The sequence below is a fragment of the Ziziphus jujuba genome, chromosome 5 (genome assembly GCF_031755915.1).
Source record: "Ziziphus jujuba cultivar Dongzao chromosome 5, ASM3175591v1".
NCBI lineage: Eukaryota > Viridiplantae > Streptophyta > Magnoliopsida > Rosales > Rhamnaceae > Ziziphus > Ziziphus jujuba.
Window position 1 is genome coordinate 7,892,433 of NC_083383.1, and position 21,417 is coordinate 7,913,849.

Here is a 21,417-nt window from a genome sequence, read left to right on the forward strand (position 1 = left end):
TTATTATCATTATTATTATTATTATGGACAATTATTATTGGAGATCAAATGCATAGATGGAGGATGATTATCGTCTCGTCCTCTGTATCAATGGTTGCGCAGCACATAAGGATCAGCTGCATGTATAGAGGCCGACATTAGAATTCCTACATGAGGTATATATTCCAAAAGTTGATACGTTTGGTAGTCAGATATTAGTCTCCCCTCAGCCGGAATAAGCAAAACCATTTTAGTATCCAAATAGTTTTATTTATATGTATAAGAAGTAGGTATAAGGAGCATATTAATTGTTTTGACACACATAACCTAAATGTTTGGAAGATTTTGTTTATATCGTATATTTAGCCAAGACACCGAAATTATCGCGTGGCCTAACTAATTAACCTAACTTATATATAACATGAAAGTACTAATCCTCCATCAAGTGGTATCCGCAGTTGCACAAAGAAACAAAGCTCCACTCGGACGATTTTACTTTTTGTTGATTAATTATACATATATAAGGGCATTAGTTAACTAAGCTACGATCATGAATACCAGGAGGAAAAAAAAAAAAAAAAAAAAAAAAAAAAAGAAAGAAAGAAAGAAAGAAAAGGGAACTCTATTAACCAGATCAAAAGCTGCAACAATGGAGTTCCTTCCGCTTCAATCCCTACTAAGTATTATCACCGTTATCCTTTCTCTTTCATTGTTTATCTGCAACTCCCAGTTATGGAGATCAAGAAGTAGCTTTGCAAATGAAAAGAGAACATTGCCACCGCAACCTGGAAATGCTTGGCCCCTAATTGGCCACCTACACCTATTCCATGGGTCTAAGCAAGATCCGATCCATGTAATCTTCGGCAACATGGCCGACGACTTGGGGCCCATCTTCCTTATAAAGTTGGGTGTGCATCGAATTTTAGTTATAAGTAATTGGGAAATGGCTAAACAATGCTTTACCACCAACGATAAAGTGTTTTCCAATCGTCCAAATTTTCTTGGTTTAGAAATTATGGGGTACAACTACGCCATGTTTGGATTTGGGCCTTATGGTCCCTATTGGCGCCAAATGCGCAAGATAACCACATTTGAGCTCCTTTCAAATCTTCGCCTCGTCAAGCTCAAACACGTCCTGGAATCAGAGTTAAAATCGTCGATGGAAGATATGTACCAGCTATGGCTAGAGAAAAAGAGCTCGTCAAACCAAGTGTCAATGGAGATGACGAAATGGTTTGCTGACACAATAAACTTAAACGTGATATTTAGAATGGTCGTTGGTAAACCACATGCAGGAAGTGCCGATGGTTGGCCCAAGGCATTGCAGGCATTTCTCGACTTGGCTGGGACCTTCTCTGTTTCAGAAGCGCTTCCAATGCTGAGGTGGTTGGACATGGGAGGATTCGTAAAAGCCATGGAGAGGACTGCAAAAGAGATTGACAATTTCCTTTCCGAGTGGCTGGAACAACATAAGCAAAACAGAATTAATTTTAATTCAGATGATGAACACTCAGAGAAGGACTTCATGGATGTTATGCTCTCTGTTCTTGACAAGGAACAAATTTCCAGTTACGACGTCGATACGATCATTAAAGCTACATCTCTGGTACATGTTTATTTAATCATGAATGTCTGTTTGATTTAACTGATACCATATCTATATATGTATATTGATTTTCAATTTTTCCTTCGCTGATCATAATTTCCTTTCGCAGACTGTTATGGCGGGCACGAACAGCACAACAATAACATTATCATGGGCACTTTCTTTGTTACTCAACAATAGGAATACCCTGAAGAAAGCACAAGAAGAATTGGATCTCCAAGTTGGTAGAGGAAGATCAGTTCAAGAATCGGACTTAAAGAAGTTGGTCTATCTCCAAGCAATTATCAAGGAAACTATGCGGCTTCACCCAGCGGCACCACTAGCTCCACATGAATCAATGGAGGACTGCAAAATGGGTGGTTACCACGTCCCGGCGGGCACGCGTGTTCTAATCAATATTCCGAAGATTCAGAGAGATCCAAGTGTGTGGCCCGACCCGTTGGAGTTTCGGCCGGAGAGATTTCTAACAACCCACAAAGATGTGGATGTCGGAGGGCAGCATTTTGAATTGCTGCCTTTTGGGAGTGGTAGAAGAGTTTGTCCTGGAGTTTCCTTCTCTCTTCAGATTATACAGCTTGTACTCGCTACTTTGCTTCACGGTTTCGAAATTGAAACGCCTTTTGATGAAGCGGTTGATATGACTGAGAAACCTGGACTTGTCATCCCCAGAGCTGCCCCTCTGGAAGTCCTCCTTAAGCCACGTCTACATCCCTGTTGCTATTCTATATAAAGTGATGAAGGCCTGGGCTAGAACTCACTCCATACAACACTTAGTTGGCCCAGTATCTATATAATAAACATTTGGTTGCTCCAGCCCAAAATGTAATAACATTCGTATTTTTTTTTTTTTTTTCTTTGTGCTTGGAACGGTGTCGTGTAAGCCGAAACTGTTACAAGGATAGAGTTAAAATGCTTGTTTGGCTCCATTCTAGAATTTAGCTTGTTTTCCAGATTGTTCCCAGAAATTTCTCAGTAAGTTTCCTTTCCTTATCAATGGAATACTGAGGGTTACACTATGGGGTTTCCACACCATGAAGTATGATTGACTGCTTTAATTTTTTATTTAATTAAAAATGCAAACATATCTTGTACTAGAAAGGAATAAAATATTAATTAAGGAAGGGAAATCATTCGTCAGCAATTTTCGTTTTTCTTCTTTTTCGGTTTTCCTGATATTCAAACCGAGCATATTGTCAAAAAGGGCAAAAAAAACACATGTCAAGTTTCGTCTCATCTATTGCTTTTGACATACAAACAAAACTATTGGACAGATTTGCTACGAATACGATACTCTGGATAGCATTCCACGAAGTGATTGGGACCATGATCGATCGATTGGGTTGAACTTATCATCGCAGTCATCAACCATCTAGCGTCACTGCATTGCTCACCTTTTTTATCTTTTTCTTTTTTGGTTTTGTTTTCATTTTTTCCCTTTTGTTTTTGTTTTTTTTTTGGGGGACCTTCACTGGCACTGCATCTCCGACTTGTCTCTTTGTTTTTGACGTGGACAGGGAATATAATATTATATTAAGCAACCTTATGTTAGGAGTAATGGTAGAGGACCCACGCGAATGTACCACTTATGTGTCATATATTTAGTTACACAAGTTTATTTATTATAATAATAATAATGATAATTTATAAAATATTATTAATATATGACATTTAATATAAATTTTAATACATCCATTTAGTAATTTTAATATTTGTTATTATTTTTTTAAAGATAATTATTATTCTCGTACGATAAAAAATTAAATAGATATATAAATAGGTACATATTCAAATCAAATCCATAATACCAGCACAACAGTAAAAAAAATTTTCAATTTTTTAATTACATCAAAATAAAAATTTAAAATTTAAAATTATATTTATTAGTTATAAATCCAATAAAATTTATTTTTTCTAAATAAAATTTTATATAGCTAAATTAATATTTAATAATTTTTTAATTTTAAATCCTAATCTTCATATATTTAAAATTTAAAAAAAATATATATATAATGTCAAAACTATCAAAATGCCCTAATATAAGTCAGACTCTATAAATTGAGAAATTGACAGATGAATTTATCAGCTGGTCCTAATCTTCATATGATCCACTCGGTAGTCTCTCTTTTCGTCTCTTTGAAAATATCAATTTCATCTGTCGTCTTTCTAGCCGCCTCTCATTTTTCCTACCGATTGTTATTTCGTTTACAGCTAAAAGGAACATCAAGTTGATACTTACCATACGATCGATTCCCAACTGAATGTCGCACTCTTCCATTTCTTCATCTCTCGTTCTCTATCCTAGAAAGTTTTAAGCAACAAACCAAGCAATCAATGGATCTTGATCATCATCATCTTCCTAATCTACTCCCTTTCATCTCCACCATCTTGGCCCTTTTGCTGCTTGTCCACCATCTTCTTCGGAAATCAAAACTTGACCAGAAGAAGAAAGAGCCTCCAGAAGCTGCGGGTGGATGGCCTATTATTGGCCACCTGCCACTGCTACAAGGTCTACAACCTCCCCATATAACCTTGGGCAACATGGCAGATAAGTACGGCCCAATCTTCACGATCAGAATGGGAATCTTCAAAACTTTGGTTGTAAGTAATTCGGAAATGGCTAAAGAGTGTTTCACTACCAATGACAAAGTGTTTGCTAACCGTCCAAAGCTTGTTGCCAATGATATATTGGGGTACAACTATGCCATGATTGGGTTCAGCCCTTACGGCTCTTACTGGCGACAAGTACGAAAGATTGCCACTGTTGAAGTACTTTCCCACCACCGTATTGAGAAACTCTGTCACGTCCGAGAATCGGAGGTGAAAATATCCATAAAAGAGTTGTATGAGCTGTGGGCAAACGACAATAGCGTGGTTGTGGAGATGAAAAATTGGTTTGGAGATGTTGCATTAAACCTCATATTCAGGATGGTCGTAGGAAAGCGATATCTGGAAGCTACAGCGTTGAATGGTGATGAGTGCCGAAAAGCGTTCAGGGATTTTTTTGAATTGACTGGGATTTTTGTGGTATCGGATGCGATTCCACATCTGAGATGGTTGGACTTGGGAGGACATGTGAGAGCTATGAAGAAGACGGCCAAAGTGCTTGATCAATTGATACAAGGTTGGCTGGAGGAGCATAAGCTAAAGAGAAGTAATTCTGAGGGACAGGAGGAGAAGCAAGACTTCATGGATGTGATGCTTTCTATTCTTGAAAGTACTGATCTTGAAAATGCACGTTATGATGCTGATAAGATCAACAAGGCTACGTCCATGGTATATGCACTTCTCTTCATCTATCATTCACTGACTTTTCTTTCTTTTTCTTCCCTTTTTTTTTATAGTTATTTTGTCTTCTTTTGTTTTTTAATTGGCTGAAAAAAAAATATTTATGTTCTATGTTCCATTTACTATTTTTTTTTTTTAACCACGAGATTCATTGCTTCTGATAAAATTTATTTGGCCAAAAAAAATATTTATGTTCTATGTTCCGTTTACTATTTTTTTTTTTTAACCACGAGATTCATTGCTTCACAATGAACATGATTTTCATATGCGTTTAATGTTTATATAACAAAGACGATCATTTGGATCCAGTGTCCCAACTCAATTTTCCTATCGAATAACTGTTAACTTTGTTTTGTTTTTTTTTTTTTTTTTGGGGTGAACAAAAAAGATGCCCCTAATAGTATTTAAAATAAGATTTTTGTTGTGAAGCAGAGTGAAGTCTAAATCTCATGTGACACCTCAATCTGTTTTTTCACCATGATGATTTCCAAATACACTACGTAGAAAGCTTTATACACTAGAGCACCATTATCAAAGTGATAAACTCTATATATACATATATCTAAAATCTAATGCAGGTTTCCAAGAAATAAATAAAAAAAATATCTATTTATATAATATATATATATATATATATATGCAATGGTGCTTAAGAGAGAATCTCTTCAATTTTTTACATTAAAAAAATAAATTTAATTATTTAAAGCTATTGGATTTGATAAATAATAATATATTATATTAAATCTAAAAAGTTTAAATGAATGAACTAATTTATCCTGAACCATCCACACTTAATATATATATATATATATATATATGCATCTATTTGATTTAAAAGTATATAAAATACATGTATATATATATATATATATAATTTATATGCATTCTGGGTTATGCAACTTGGCAGGCACTTATTTTAGCTGGCACGGATACAGCGACTGTAACATTGACATGGTCTCTGGCCCTGCTTCTAAACAATCGAGGTGCATTAAAGAAGGCCCAACAAGAACTGGACGAGCACGTTGGCAGAGACAGGCAAGTAAAGGAATCGGACCTAAACAAGCTGGTGTATCTCCAAGCTATTCTCAAAGAGACGCTGCGTTTATACCCAGCCGGACCACTCTCGATTCCCCACGAGTCCATGGAAGACTGCACTGTAGGCGGCTATCACGTCCCAAAAGGCATACGCCTTCTCGTCAATCTTTCAAAGATTCATAGAGACCCAAAAATCTGGTCAGATCCAAACGAGTTTCGGCCCGAACGCTTTCTTACAACTCACAAAGCTGTTGATGTACGTGGCCAGAATTTTGAATTAATTCCGTTTGGCAGCGGTAGAAGAATGTGCCCTGGTGTATCACTTGCACTTCAGTTTATGCAACTCACGCTCGCTGCTTTGCTTCATGGGTTTGATATGGCAACCCCCTCCAATGAAGCGGTTGATATGTCTGAGAAATTTGGACTGACTAACATGAAAGCCTCCCCACTTGATGTCCTTCTCACCCCACGCCTTCCTGCTAATCTTTATTGTTAAATAAATCAGCACAAGGATTATGTAATAGATATGATACAGTTAAGGGTTACATTACAGGGATATTAAGCAACTTGTTTGGTATGTATTTTGGTTTATTCCTAAATATATGTGCTCAAATGTTTTTAAAATAAAAACTGTCTCGATCAACACAATTATATATGTATACACATTTAATATCAATTTTAATATTTTTTTTAGTATTTTTAATATTAGTTATTATTTTTTTAAAGATAATTATTTTCCTCATACTATAAAAAAAATAGATAGATAAATAAATAGGTACGATCAAGGCTATAAATTATATACAAAACAATAGTTAAATCAAATCCATAATATTGTAACCACATTAGAAATTTTTTTTTTCAAATTCTTGAATATATCAAAGCAAAGATTTAAAATTTAAAACTATATTTATTAGTGATCAGATCCCAACAAAATTTATTTTTCGTAAATAGAATTTTATGTAACTAAATTAATATTTGATAATCTTTTAATTTTAAATATTAATCTTCATATGATCCAAAAGTTAAAAAAGAAAAATTTAACGTCAAAATTATCAAAAGGTCCTAATATTATTCCTCTTCAAATTGTTTAATTGATACATTTGTTTAATGATACGTGTCTCTCCACAACATGTCTTAACAATTCACCTATTTTTTTATGATTTATGTTCTCTATGGTTGCGGCCAAATTGAAATAAAATCAAGATATAGATAAATTATAATTTTTATAAATAAAGAGCCAAACCCATAGAAAAGGGGTAATAACGGGAGGGGACAGGTGAACCCACGATTTCATGGATGTTAATGTAAAGCGCATACCAACCAATTTATTCTTGATCAGTATCGACAACTTTATCCACAACTTTATACACATACAAAAGTAAGTTTTCTATCAAATTTCTAATTTACTTAAATTATGAATGATTATGTAGTGAAAATTTAATCATTAAATAAAATAATAATTTATAATGAGTAATGCTCGGAACATCAAAAATTTGTACCAAAATGAGAAAAAATTTAATGTGACATCCAACTTAAATTTCACATTATTGTTGTACCAACACTGGTTTATTAACAATATTAATTATTATCAATATTTTATTAGATTATTATGAATAAATTTTAGAATTTTTCTTTACCCCAGTCTCATGAACTGCTATCCTCAATCGGAAGATTGAAAGCTTTCTGTGCCGTATTTATAGAGACAATATCTGATCTATGGGGTTTTCATACTTTTGTTTATAACACTTAAAAGTTTTTATTAATTTAAAGATGTTCTTAGTATTGAGAATCCATACAATAAAATCCTATTCTAATGGTGTTTTTTTTTAATTCCTTTACATCGTAGAGATGCCCCTTAAATTGGTAACAACAATTCAATTAAAAAAATAAAAATAAAAAAAAAGCAACAGCCCAATCCACCACCTATTCGTCAAATTTGTATGTGCTAATCAGATCTAATAGAGCTTGTATCATACACATATCAATAGTGTTTATTCATGTTTAAAAAAGTAAAAAAGAAAACAATTACCAAAAATATTAAGTTCAATATTGTTGCCGTACTCTTAGAGAAGTTTATCGTTACTATTGATTTGGCTTTGGATCAAACATAGTTATCACTTTTTGTTCAAATTTGAGAAAAAAATAGAATGAAAGATGGAGGTTTTTTTTCTTCTTTTTTCTCTCTCTACAATTATGTGATTGGTGGAGCATCTAGCAGTCGATAGAGATGAAGTTAACTGGTGGAGAATGCAACAATGGTTGCTCGTGAAGTTTACTAGTGGAGGATACAACAATCGTTGCTCGAGAGATGGAAAGAATAGAATGTACAATGCTATAAAATTTATTCAAAATAATCTAACAAAGTATTAACAATGATTGATTTTGTTAATAAATCAGTGATTACATGGCAATGATATGGGAATTTGAATTGAATGTCATCTCAAATTTCATCTCATGTCAGTATAGCTTTTAAAAGGATTGGGACTTAGTCACCAAGTTGCTTTCCATGTCATTAAGGTGCTTCATTTCTCTAAGCTTCCTAATTCTCTAATTTAGCTAATACATATTAACTAACACATTGTGGTTTCCTTGTGCACCAACGTAACAAGCTTAGAAAACATCACAAAAGGACTTACTTAACTACAAAACCGAAATACAAACCAAACTAAGGAAGTTGCTTCTCGGCCAAGGCATTAGGCTTGGTCTCGGGTTTGGCTTGTTTATGGCTAACAATTGCCATGATTCTCTAACAGCTCTAATACAAATTATTGATATCTCTAGCATTACTCTTTCAAGTGACAGTAGTTATTTTGCTGCTAAGAATTTTGTTGCTAAAGTTTAAACTTCATTCTCATACGCTTTAGAACTAAATATTCACAAGTTACCTACTAAATTTCATCTTACAAACCTTAATCAACAAAAAGACGTGGAGTGAAATCAACCTCAGAAAGTGTAGCCTTTCTAACTAAAATGATCTTATTTTAATATATAAAAAAACTATTCATCATTATTAATGTAGCATAAATAGAGCTAAAAAAAACTATTTATCATTATTAATGGAGCATAAATAGAGCTTATGTACCAATTAACAATTTAATTAATAATAAATTACTTTCTCTTTTAGTGTTGCTATTTATTCATCACAAATACAACCACAATTTTAGTAACAAATGTTAATTAGTAGCATTTTTTAATTATTTTTCAATATAAAAAAACTTAATATAAAAAGGTGAAGCTTTTAATATCCCAGCAACCCATAACTATATCATACGTACTACATAATTTTTGTGCCAATTTATTTAATAATAAAGATTAGCAGGAAGGCCTGGGGTGAGAAGGACATCAAGTGGGGAGGCTTTCATGCTGGTCAGTCCAAATTTCTCACACATATCAAACGCTTCATTGGAGGGGGTTGTCATGTCAAAGCCATGAAGCAAAGCAGCAAGAGTGAGTTGCATAAACTGAAGTGCAAGTGATACTGCAGGGCACATTCTTCTACCGCTGCCAAACGAAATTAATTCAAAATTCTGGCGTCGTACATCAATGGCTTTGTGAGTTGTAAGAAAGCGTTCAGGCCGAAACTCGTTTGTATCTGACCAGATTTTTGGGTCTTTATGAAGCTTTGAAAGATTGACAAGAAGGCGTGTGCCTTTTGAGACATGATATCCACTGACGGTGCAGTCTTCCATGGACTCGTGGGGAAGCAAGAGTGGTGCGGATGGGTATAAACACAGTGTTTTCTTTGAGAATAGCTTGGAGATACACCAGGTTGTTTAGGTCTGATTCCTTTACTTGCCTACCTCTGCCAACGTGCTCTTCCAGTTCTTGTTGGGCCTTCTTTAATGCACCTTGTACTTCAAGAGTTAGCTCTGAAGTAACGAACTTTGGACAGTTGGCAAACACTCTGTCATTGGTTGTAAAACACTCTTTGGCCATTTCCCAGTTACTTACATCTAAAGTTTCGTAGATACCCATCCTGATGGTGAAGATTGGGTCCGTACTTATCCGCCAAGTTGCCAATGGTTATATGGGGAAGTTGTGGGCCTTGTAGCAAAGGCAGGTGGCCAATAATAGGCCATCCACCCTCAACAATTCTAGTGGCTCTCTTTTCTTCTGGTCAAGTTTTGATTTCCGTAGAAATGGTGGACAAGCAGCAGAAGGGCCAAGATGGTGGAGACAAAAAGCAGTGAAGATGGAAGATGAAGATGATCAAGATCCACTCATTGCTTGCAGGTTTTGGAGCTTAAAATTTTGTAGGATACGTAGACGATATGAGATGGAGAAATGTAAGATAGCGTTAGATATGTCACAAAATAATATGAATATATGTTTATACATGTGGATCTATAGATGTAAACAAAATACAAGGAAAATAAATAAATCAAAGATTAGATTTGAAACCTGTGAGCCTTAGTATTCGATCTGCTTTTGATGAATTTGTCCGAGGCCTGTGTGGTACCACAGTTTCCTTAAGACAATTTTCGTCCCACTGGTGCAGATGTTTCCCGACGGTTGTCTCCCAGGATACAACGGAGTCTAAGCTTCCCTTCGAACTCTCGGTATACCTTTGCTTTACCACACTCCTCTGTCTCTCAAAAAATTTCTAAAAAAAACAATTGATTTTTTTTTTTCTCTCTAATTTCCAAACTCAAGTAGGAAAAAGATCCTTTTCCACAAAATCCTCCCAAATCATTTTATTTTCTTCTCCTTTTCTTTTCTTATTCCAAAAACGGTTTTCTTATTCCAAAACTGAAAAACCAATTATGACAAGCCCATTGATGGCCTTATCAAATCATTCACATTAATATTTAATTAAAAAAAATTTAATTAAAACGTTACAATCCCCCACATGAATGATTTGACTTCTAAGGACTATGCAAGACTCTGGTGGTAAAGCTCTGCAGTTGGAACCTGCATAGGATAGGTAGATGTTACTCTTTGAACCTTCCCTTGTGAAACTATATCTTCTTTACTGACTAATGGTAGATGCAATATCTTTGAACCATTTTGTCGTTTGTGTAAATGACAACATAGTTCACACAGATTCCTTCCTGGTACACTTCAGTTCTCACTGTTGTGTTCATTTTGGCCTTGAACACCTGCCTGGATCTGTGAGAGTTTCTAAAGAATTGCGCTCTTAACAATTCTCCTTTGAAGCGGCCACTCTTCTCTCTCACATAGGTGATTCATATTTCCAATGTAATCAGCATAACTATTCCTAGATTACTAAACACACACTTTTAGGAATCATTAAAAGCATACTTCATGCTTAACCTCTATTTATCACTGTTTTATCATAGGAATGGGCAGAGGATTAACCCCCACAGTGATTCATACCAGTCTTTACAATTGTATTGTCCCATTGAACCTAGATCTTGGGATCTCCAGTCAACTAGGTTGGGTTTCCATCGTATCGACTTTACTCACGGGCTTCAATCCCATTCCCCTCGATGACTTCTCAACTAGTTCTCTATTTAACCCTTTGGTTAGCGGATCCGCAATGTTATCCTTTGACTTTACATAGTCTATCGAGATAACTCCAGTTGAGATTAACTGTCTAATAGTATTGTGTCTACGATGAATATGTCTAGACTTTCCATTATACATAATATTCTGTGTCCTGCCAATTGCAGATTGACTATCACAATGTATACTTATAGCTGGAACAGGTTTAGGCCACCTTGGAATGTCCTATAAGAATTGGCTTAGCCATTCTGCCTCTTCTCCACATTTATCTAATACGATGAACTCTGATTCCATCGTGGATCGAGTTATTACCATTTGTTTTGAGGACTTCCACGTTACAGCTGCACCCGCTAATGTAAATACATAGCCACTAGTGGATTTTGAATTCTTTATATCTGATATCCAGTTAGCATCACTGTATCCTTTTAATACAGCAGGATATCTCGTATAGTGCAGTCCGTATTCACGAGTGTATCGTAAGTATCTTAATACTCTAACGATTCCTTTCCAATGTTCATCATTTGAATTACTCGTGTAACTACTTAGTCTACTTATAGCATAGGCTAAGTCTGGTCTTGTACAATTCATTAAGTACATCAGACTTCCAATCACCCTTGCATATTCCACTTGAGCTACACTCTCTTCTTTATTCTTAGATAAGTGTAAACTCACATCAATGGGTGTTCTGGCTATATTAATGTCATCTTTACTAAAATTAGCCAGTATTTTATCTACATAATGCGTTTGACTAAGAATGATACCATTCGAAGTCCTCGTGATTTTCATCCCTAAAATCACATTTGCAAGCCCTATATCTTTCATATCAAATTTGGATTTCAACATCGCTTTTGTAGTTTGGACCATATTGTCGTCACTACCTACTATGAGTATGTCATCTACATACAGACAAAGAATGAAATATCCATTCTCTGTATCTTTTACATAGATGCACTTATCATACTCATTTATCTTAAATCCATCACTAAGCATGGCACTATCAAATTTTTGATGCCATGGCTTTGGAGCTTGTTTAAGTCCATACAATGACTTTACCAATCTACAGACTTTCTTTTCTTGTTCTGGTGCGGAGAAACCCTTAGGTTGCTCCATGTAGATCTCTTCATCGAGATCTCCAATAAGAAATGCTGTTTTCACATCCATTTGATGTACTTTAAGATTCCGCAATGCAGCAATCGTCAGTACCATCCTTATGGAATTTATTCTCGTCACCGGAGAATGAGTATCAAAATAATCAAGGCCTTCTTGTTGCTTGTATCCTTTAATTACAAGTCTTGCCTTGTACTTATTTATTATTCCACAAGATTTAAAGTGTGGAAATTTTTGTCTGTGGCAAAAGAAAAAAAAATGTCATATCTTTGTCCTTTTCTTTACGAGTGAATCAGAAGTCGAATAAAAGAAGTTACATTTTTTAACGGTGAATGTTAGTTGCAGGTAAGAAAAATGCTTATTGAATAATTCTATATAAGTATTATATATAACAAAGCATTACAGGTAACAATTACATTATATTATATGTTTCCCATCCTTTCAATTATTATTTATATACACACGATAATAAAATAAAATACATAGATCATATACATAAATATTAGGGGATTTCCTTGGGATATTGGGGTAATTTCATGTTACCACCATGGTTTTGAAAAACTTTCAATCTGTACTTAACGGTGTAAAATCTGACAGGTTGACTAATTCGACCTCTACTCGAAAACAACTTGTTCATAAAGACCAAACTATCCATCATTTAAGTGACGATACCAAAATTAATAGTACATATTAAATTTTCAAAAAAAAAAAAAAAAGCAAAAAATATTATAATCGTTTTTTTCCTTTTTTTCATAGAATGCAACAATAATAATTATACAAAAAACCATTATTAATATTTTTATGTGAAAAATAATGTTTTTAAAAATATTTCAATAGTAAAATAACTGTAAACGTAATATTATAAATCTTAATAGAGCAAATTATTTTCAAACCAAAAAATCATTTTATTTCAAATTAATAATTCTCGAATAGGATTTATGTTCTCAATTACTTTTCTGTTTTTCCAAATAATATTCTTAAAATAAATTCAATGGAAAAAAATTAATTTTCAGCACAACTAACTTTACTTTAAAAAGGTAGACAAATAATTGACACCAAAAAAAGATAATTGAAAAAATGGACACCAAAATTGAGAACAAAATCCAAATTTTCCAATCCCAACTCGATCTAATTAAACGTAAACTGATAAAAAAAAAAAAATCCATTCATCTATCTTCAAATCTTAGGAAAGAAACCAGCAATCAAGCAATCCTTGCGCCTATTGGCAATACAAAATTAATTATACAATACACTTTGAATTCCATAAATGAAAAAACGTTCATCTGACCAAAAATTCAAACGCACAAAAAAAAAAATAAAATAAAATAAAATTACAACTCTACAATTACACCATTCGGCCACAAGATGAAGAACTTGGCCTGAGGAGAGATCTTAATAGCTTTTGATTTTTAGATCTCAGGTTCAAATTGGGTTTTGTTACCAACCAAAACCCTCATCCTCATCTTCTTTAATAAAACCTTACCATTGCTTGGGCGGTAGATGGTGCCGATGGCTCCAAGGTGGAGATTGGAGACCAGGTTGTGCTGCTACTCTTCTTTGTTTAGTTGGAATCATTTGGATGGCACATGATGGTGGTGAATGCATGAGTGTGTGCGTGCGGCACAAGACGGTGGACGGAGGAGAAGTGGCTGTAAATGGTGATTTTGGGTAGGAAAAAATGATGGCTGCCGTCTGGATTCCATAAAGAGTGAAGGCCATAGGAGTTACATTTGCACAATCAAAAAACCCTGACGCATCTCATTAATCTGATGATTTTTTTTTATTTTTTTTTTAGTTTTTTAATTAATAATACCCTTAAACAGTTAAAAGTAATGGATGTGAACTAACGGCAAGTGTACATTTTGATGAATTTTGAAAATCATGGGAGGAATACGTATTTATGCAAACCTTGTAAATGTAGTTCAACCTAAATATTATTACCATGATAAGAGGTTTATCACACCATATCATATGAACACAACTAATACAAAATCAGGGCCTTGTCCAAGTAAATCTTAGTTACCTTCCTATTAATCCATGGAATTGGCTATTGCATACACAATATTTGGTTTTCTTTTGTTTCTCTGGTCTTTTATATGGAAGTCAATTCTCTTTTCAATTTCAGCTGTCACCTTCGTCCCTAACAAAAAAAATATACAGTTGTCAGCTAATATAAATTTTAATAACATTATCAAATGAACCAGTGGAGAGTTACCAGACAAGACTTCAAGTGTGGATAAATTTTTGTTTGCAGCAAAAGAAAAAAATGTCATATTTTTGTCCTTTTCCTTAGGAGTGAATCAAGTTGTACTTTTTTTTTTGGGTAGAAGAATCAAGTTGTACTTGCCGTGCGGATGAATCAAAGAAGTCATATATTTGTCCTTTGCTTATTGTATGGGCCTCATAAGTAAAAAGTACTGTATTAAACAATTACGTCATATTCTATGTGTTCCATCTTTTCAATTATTTTTATTGTGCACACAATAATAAAATAAAATATATAGATCATATATAAATATTATTATTATTATTATTATTTTTTTTTTTGGGCTGAAACTGGGACTTTATAAAGAGAAGGCATGAAACAAAACAGCCTAGGCACAAGGAGATTCCCAGGATCACTCTCCTGTGTTATGAGATCCAGAACAGTTGGGGGCAACCACGCTAAAGGGGTGTATTCGATTAGAAATTTAATAGATTTTAAAAGATTTTAAAAGTCCAAAAATATTCAATTAAGATTTTTATGGAATCCATTAAAATATTAGAATATTCAATTCAGAATTTTATAAAATCTATATAAATCTGATGTTATTCAATTATGACTTTTTAAAAGTCCATAAAAATCTGTTGGTATTTAAAAAAATCATTAACTTAGAAGGATTTTATAAATTGATGGATTTAATTGGATTTTGAGACATTAGGTATAAATACTCAAGCCTTTTACAAATCCAGTCTCCACCCCAAAGATTTCATCAGATTGTAAAACACAAAACATTGAGTGAGACCCTGCTTTGAGACAGAACGAAGAACGAAGAACGAAGAACGGACGGACAAACCCAACCCGTTGAATGAACAGTCGAACAAAACTGGCGAACTGACGGTAACCAAAACAACGATATTTCCTGTGGGTTCTCTCCCCGTGCTTCCTTGGTTGATCTGATTTTTTGGATATGATTCAATTTTTCTGCTTTTTTCGCATTATCCTTCTATTGTTTGATAAAAACCCAAATCAATATTGTGAAAGTTTTGAATTTCAAGTGAGAAGTTTTGAGTTAAAAAAAAAAAAAAAAGAGTGAGAAAATTTCTAAGGAACGTATCTGTTAATGTATCTGTTATCTACTATCTGCTATTGTAAATATATTCATATATGTTGTATATATGTTTAGCCCTAGTGTAAAAAGAAATAGAAGGTTGTGCAGCCGTACTTTAGTACCAATTAACTTGTTCTTTTGAAGCATTATTAATAGTATATGTCCACCATCTTTATACATAATCTCCATCGATCTTTTCCAGCACAGCCCCCCTTCTTCCTTGAGCCATAAACACATAGACGAAAGCCCCAACCCCTCCCCCCCCCCCCCCCCCCCCCCAACACACACACACAGACGAAAGCAAGAGCATAGAAACAACTGCCAGATGATAAAAATTTTGAGGGTTTAGTTTTCAGGAGGGTAAAGATCATCTCTGATCAATGTATTTTCTTTGTACCAAAAAAAAAAATAAAAAAATAAAAAAAGGAAACAGATGGATAGTGATGATCACCACCTCTGAAGAAAGGAAAAAAATGGTTGGTAGATTAGGCATAATGAATGTGTATGTCAGAAGCTAGCCTCACAATTTTCCATCAATTAATAAATTTATATAGCTTTGAAAAAAAAAAAAAAGAGTTGGTAGATTAGGCACAATGAGTGTGCACGTCAAAAGCTAGCCACACAATTTTCTATCAATTAATAAATTTATATTATAATATATATATATATATATAGTTTCTTGTACTTAATTAAACACACTTCCCCAAGAAGTTGTGCTTTGGTTACTGTTTTCACTATGAGTGACTGATTTGGTGTTCCATCATTATTATTGTTTTATATATATACTTCTTGTACTAATTTAACACACTTCTCCAAAAAGTTGTGTTTTGGTTTCTGTTTCACTGTGAATGGCTGACCATGTTTAGTGTTCCATCATTATTATTATTTGTTACGAAAATATTACTGTCTACTTGCACTCAAAAAATATATACTATGCTATAGTACTACATGTTCATGCATATATATATATATGATTTCAGAAAAAATTAGAAAAATACATTATTTTTTTGTTGTAGTTAATAGTCTTTTAAAATGCATTATGAATCTAATATGATTTATTAAATATTTTTAATCTGATTTTATATTTTGATGAGTTAGAATGTGAATATTTTGATCTTGTTTATTATATGTTTAATTTATAATATATATATATATATATATATATATATAAATGTGATTCAACTATTCATGGGCTTTATATTTAGATATTCATTGTTACAATGGGAGATTCACAACGAAAAGGTAAAACAGCATATAACACATGGACCTCACAAAAGAGTAATATGTTGTTGGAACTGATGGTTGATGCTGCTAATCGTGGATGGCGTGATAATAATGGTGTATTTAGCAAACTAACTGTGGAAAGTAAGATACTTCCTAAGCTAAATGAAGCACTTGGATGTAATAAAAATTATACTCAATATCAGAGTCGCTTGAAATGGTTTAAAACGCGTTATCAAACATTTTCTCAACTCATGCGTTTCAACTCTAGTTTTGGATGGGATGCAGCCACACAAAGATTCACTGCCACAGATGAAATATGGAATAATTACTTTAAAGTGAGGTTATAAATTTTCATAAGAATGTATTTTATATTATTATATCTTATATATATCTATATATAGATATAGATATATTTTTTTTGTATTTTTATATGTTAACAAAATATTATATTTATTTTATTTTGTTTTATTTTTTTTACAGTCTCATCCAAACCAGAAACACCTTCGAACAGACACTTTTGCTGACTTTGAGGATTTAAAAATTGCTGTTGGAAATAGAACTGCCATTGGAAAAAACTCTATTAGATTGGGAGACGATACAGATGCAAGAATTTATGGACAAGATGAAAGTACACATGGTAGGATAGATGACTATGTATATGATGAGATTAATGAGATATATGTTCCAACTCAACTCGATCCATCATGCCAAGCACCTTCACCCGGACATAATGAACCATCAATGTCAGAGTTCGATCCAAATTTAGAAGTTCCCATGGAAAATGTTGTTCAAAGAAACCGAACTAGAAATGAATATGAAGGGAATACTCGTTCATTTGATCAGAATGCCACTCGAGTTGATCTTCTAGAAAAAATTTCTCATGATTTGGACTCGATTGGAAAAATTGCCACTGAAATTCGGGGTATGTATAACCTAATGCAGAAAAGGAAAAAGGCAATTAGTGAAAAGGAGAAAAAAATGATATTTGGAATGCTATTAAGGAAACTCCAAATTTAGATAACATTGGTCGCTATAAAGCACTTGCATTGATTCAGAAAATGGGAGTTAAAGATGCATTCTTGAAGATGTTACCTGAAGAGCGCTCAGAATGGATATCATTAAATATGGAATGAGTGTTAAAACATATATTTAGCTATAACTATTTTATGAAATAGGTTTTTAGTTTTGATATATTTTTCTCTCTAGTTTGTTTAAGTGAATTTTTTCATTTGCTTTATTGTTCAATTTGTATTGAATTGAATTTTTCATTAAACAGTTTTTTTTTTTCCCTTCCTGATATTATTATTTTTTATGACATTTCATATTTTCTAATAATATTTGATGTTATGTCTTAGATTAATAGAGAAAATGGAAGGGGAAGAACTGGGAGAAAGAGATACATAAGAAGATGAAGAATTTTATGAAACCATTAAATTAATATTGTTGGCAATTCAAGCAATACTTGAGGTATTAGATGCACTAATGATTAGCATATGTGATGAATATATCGAACGTCCACTGGCTCGACGACCAATCACTCCTAAAGGGTATAATTATATTCATAAAGTATTGAAAGAAGATCCTCAACATTTTCGGTAACTCTATAGGATGTATCCTAATGTGTTTTTGAAGTTATGTAAAATTATTAGAGAAAAAACATATTTACAGGATACAAGATTCATTTGCATTGAAGAAATGCTTGCAACATTTTTACTTATTATAGGTCAAAATTCTCACTATCGTATGACTCGTGAAACATTTAGTCGATCACATTTCACAATGAGCAAAACTTCAACAAAGTTTTGAGGGCTTTGAACACAATAGCACCAGATATGATGGTTAAACCAAAATCTACAGTGCCAAGTAAAATAAGAGAACATACAAGATTTTACCCTTACTTCAAGGTAAGTAATGAATGTTTTACCTATTTATTTTTTTAGTAATAATAATTATTGTCATTATTGTTATAGTTTTGTTATTATTAGTGTTGTAATTATTATTCAGAACACCTTATGTTTTATGTTAGTTATAAAATTTATTATTTCTTTTAGGATTGTATTGGAGCTATTGATGGCACATATATACCAGCAACAGTAAAGGGTCGTGATGTAAGTAGCTATCGTAATCGCCATGGAAAAATTTCACAAAATGTATTAGCAGCTTGTAACTTTGATTTGGAGTTCATATACGTGCTTAGTGGATGGGAGGGTTCGGCTCATGATTTAAAATTACTACATGATGCTTTATCAAGGAGGAATGGACTTAAAGTGCCACAAGGTATATATTTTTTTTATTATATATATTTTTCAATATGTACTAATTTTTACAAAATAATATTTATGAATTAATAATTAATATCTTATATTTTTAGGTAAATATTTTCTTGTGGATTGTGGATTTCCAAATCGTCAACAATTTTTAGCTCCATTTAGAGGGTTCAATACCATTTGCAAGATTTTTCTGGTCCAGGTCGTCATCCCGAAACTGCAGCTGAATTGTTCAATCTCCGTCACTCTTCTTTAAGAAACGTAATTGAGAGGATATTTGGTATATTCAAATCTAGATTCACAATTTTTAAGTCTGCACCTCCATTTCCATTTAAAACACAAGCAGAGCTAGTTTTAGCTTGTGCAGGATTGCACAATTTTCTTCGCAAGGAATGTCGCTCTGATGAGTTTCCTATAGAGCCAAATGATGAATCTCCATCATCGTTATTAACACAAGAAATTGAAGAAAATAATTTTGAAGAGCTGCTTGAAAGTCAAGAGCAACAACGAGAGAATGCTAATGAATGGAGAACTACAATGGCTTCAAATATGTGGGTGGATGCCCAAAATGCAAGAAATCAAAGTAATGAGCAATGATTTTTTTTTTTTTTAAAATAAAATTTTTCATACAATAAAAATAATAATAGAGATGATATAAGACTATTTGATATATTTATCTAATTTTATTTTAATTTATCTTGACAATGTTTTTTTTATAAATATTTTAAGGATAATATTATTAAAATTTAATATTCATGTATATGTTGTTTGCCTATTTGTTAATATTTGTTAATTTGTTCGATATCATAAATGTTCAACAATGCTAATGGTATGATTAAAAAAAAAAAAAACTATGCTTATAGTATAGAATAAATGATATTATTCACCAAAATAGTAAAATAAATTATATAAAAATATTTAAAATCATTAGAATTCCATCAAAATCTATTAAAGTCTATAATATAAGTCTCATAAACTCTATTAAATTCCATATAGAATTGTGATAAAATCCATGTGGAGTTTGTTGAATTCTAAGTAAATCCATGAATTCCATCAAACATTTTAACTCTTTTAAAATCCATTAAATTCCTAATTGAATACACCCCCCTAAGTCAACACAGCCACAAAAAGATTGTGCATCGCCTATTTACATATTGCATGGGCTAATTTATTAGCAGGCCTATTAGCCCAGACTAAATTTAAATTGACAAATTAGATAAACTCAACAAAATATCCTTAAAACACTTTTCAGTCACCCAATGGAAATCATACATAAATATTATTATCATAATTTGTGATTTATTACACCATATTATATTATAATAAGAAGCTTTAAAAAGCAAGTAGTACAAATTCAGGCCCATTTCCAACTTAGTTGCTTCCCTATTTATCCATTGAAGCATCCCTTGGAAGTTTTAACCAATTAATACAAGTTCAAGGCCGTCTGCACACAAATCTGTATTACTTCCCAAATCCATGGAGTTGGCATTTGCATATACAATCTTTGGTTTTCTTATGTTTCTCTGGTCTCTTCTATGGAAATCAAGAAAAGCCCGTGGAAGCAGACCCCCAGAAGTAGCTGGTGCATGGCCTTTGTTGGGCCACCATCCCCCACTCGGAGGGCCACAAACCTGCTCACATAACATTGGGAAATATGGCTAAGGGGAATTTTGCCCGATATCCCTATTTGAAAGCCTTTAATAAAATATATCCTTTTTCTTTCAAGGTTTTTTTGTTTTACCCTTTTATTTTTTAATATTCCTAAACTATCATTTTCAAATATCAAAAGGAAAAATACACATGAAATGCCCAATGAAAAGAGGAAAAGGAAAATGAGAGAATGATGAAGTAGCTACCGGAGAGTTCTTCAGGAGGAGAGATGAGTGGAGGAAGCATCCTAGGTTCAGCAATTAGCCCAGCCATGCCCTTCTTGGTTTTGGCCTCGGAGTCCCTTCATCGACGTCTACCTGATCGGCGAGTAGATCTACAGCAAACTCCTTGATCCTTCCTTCTCCTCCTCTTCTGGGTCTGCTTTTAATGGTGTGGTCTTTCCTGGGTTTTTTAAGAAATCTTCAAAATGGAAAAATACAATTAGAATCCTATCGTCGAAACCCTAGCTTGGTTTTTGTCATAGGGA

At 33.2% G+C, this 21,417-nt stretch overlaps 5 protein-coding genes across 5 annotated transcripts; 4 read left to right on the plus strand and 1 right to left on the minus strand.

The window, feature by feature from the left end:
- Window positions 1-532: 532 nt before the first annotated feature.
- LOC107420285 (cytochrome P450 CYP82D47) lies at window positions 533-2,601 on the plus strand. Its single transcript, XM_060817058.1, has 2 exons — window positions 533-1,585; window positions 1,695-2,601. The coding sequence occupies exons 1-2, from the start codon at window positions 629-631 to the stop codon at window positions 2,313-2,315; spliced, it is 1,578 nt and encodes a 525-aa protein (XP_060673041.1). The 5' UTR covers window positions 533-628; the 3' UTR covers window positions 2,316-2,601.
- Window positions 2,602-3,667: 1,066 nt separating this feature from the next.
- On the plus strand, window positions 3,668-6,564 carry LOC107420286 (cytochrome P450 CYP82D47). The gene is made up of 2 exons (XM_016029213.4): window positions 3,668-4,858; window positions 5,778-6,564. Exons 1-2 carry the CDS (start codon window positions 3,917-3,919, stop codon window positions 6,399-6,401), a joined length of 1,566 nt encoding a protein of 521 aa, XP_015884699.3. The 5' UTR covers window positions 3,668-3,916; the 3' UTR covers window positions 6,402-6,564.
- A 2,640-nt stretch (window positions 6,565-9,204) lies between these two features.
- On the minus strand, window positions 9,205-9,594 carry LOC132803718 (cytochrome P450 82A4-like). The gene has a single exon (XM_060817098.1). It carries the CDS (start codon window positions 9,592-9,594, stop codon window positions 9,205-9,207), a length of 390 nt encoding a protein of 129 aa, XP_060673081.1.
- A 7,415-nt stretch (window positions 9,595-17,009) lies between these two features.
- Window positions 17,010-18,146, plus strand: LOC125422877 (uncharacterized protein At2g29880-like). The gene is made up of 3 exons (XM_060817099.1): window positions 17,010-17,348; window positions 17,494-17,935; window positions 18,031-18,146. The coding sequence occupies exons 1-3, from the start codon at window positions 17,010-17,012 to the stop codon at window positions 18,144-18,146; spliced, it is 897 nt and encodes a 298-aa protein (XP_060673082.1).
- Window positions 18,147-18,848: 702 nt separating this feature from the next.
- LOC125422845 (uncharacterized) lies at window positions 18,849-19,877 on the plus strand. Its single transcript, XM_060817107.1, has 3 exons — window positions 18,849-18,917; window positions 19,065-19,280; window positions 19,689-19,877. The coding sequence occupies exons 1-3, from the start codon at window positions 18,849-18,851 to the stop codon at window positions 19,875-19,877; spliced, it is 474 nt and encodes a 157-aa protein (XP_060673090.1).
- The last annotated feature ends 1,540 nt before the right edge of the window (window positions 19,878-21,417 follow it).

Coding starts and splice junctions, on each gene's coding strand:
- LOC107420286 (XM_016029213.4), top strand. CDS start 3,917: ATGGATCTTGATCATCATCATCTTCCTAATCTACTCCCTTTCATCTCC. Junction 4,859..5,777: donor TCAACAAGGCTACGTCCATG/GTATATGCACTT, acceptor GCAACTTGGCAG/GCACTTATTTTAGCTGGCAC.
- LOC125422845 (XM_060817107.1), top strand. CDS start 18,849: ATGGTTAAACCAAAATCTACAGTGCCAAGTAAAATAAGAGAACATACA. Junction 18,918..19,064: donor GATTTTACCCTTACTTCAAG/GTAAGTAATGAA, acceptor TATTTCTTTTAG/GATTGTATTGGAGCTATTGA. Junction 19,281..19,688: donor CAAGGAGGAATGGACTTAAA/GTGCCACAAGGT, acceptor CGCTCTGATGAG/TTTCCTATAGAGCCAAATGA.
- LOC125422877 (XM_060817099.1), top strand. CDS start 17,010: ATGGGAGATTCACAACGAAAAGGTAAAACAGCATATAACACATGGACC. Junction 17,349..17,493: donor TATGGAATAATTACTTTAAA/GTGAGGTTATAA, acceptor TTTTTTTTACAG/TCTCATCCAAACCAGAAACA. Junction 17,936..18,030: donor AATTGCCACTGAAATTCGGG/GTATGTATAACC, acceptor CTCCAAATTTAG/ATAACATTGGTCGCTATAAA.
- LOC132803718 (XM_060817098.1), bottom strand. CDS start 9,594: ATGGAAGACTGCACCGTCAGTGGATATCATGTCTCAAAAGGCACACGC.
- LOC107420285 (XM_060817058.1), top strand. CDS start 629: ATGGAGTTCCTTCCGCTTCAATCCCTACTAAGTATTATCACCGTTATC. Junction 1,586..1,694: donor TCATTAAAGCTACATCTCTG/GTACATGTTTAT, acceptor TTCCTTTCGCAG/ACTGTTATGGCGGGCACGAA.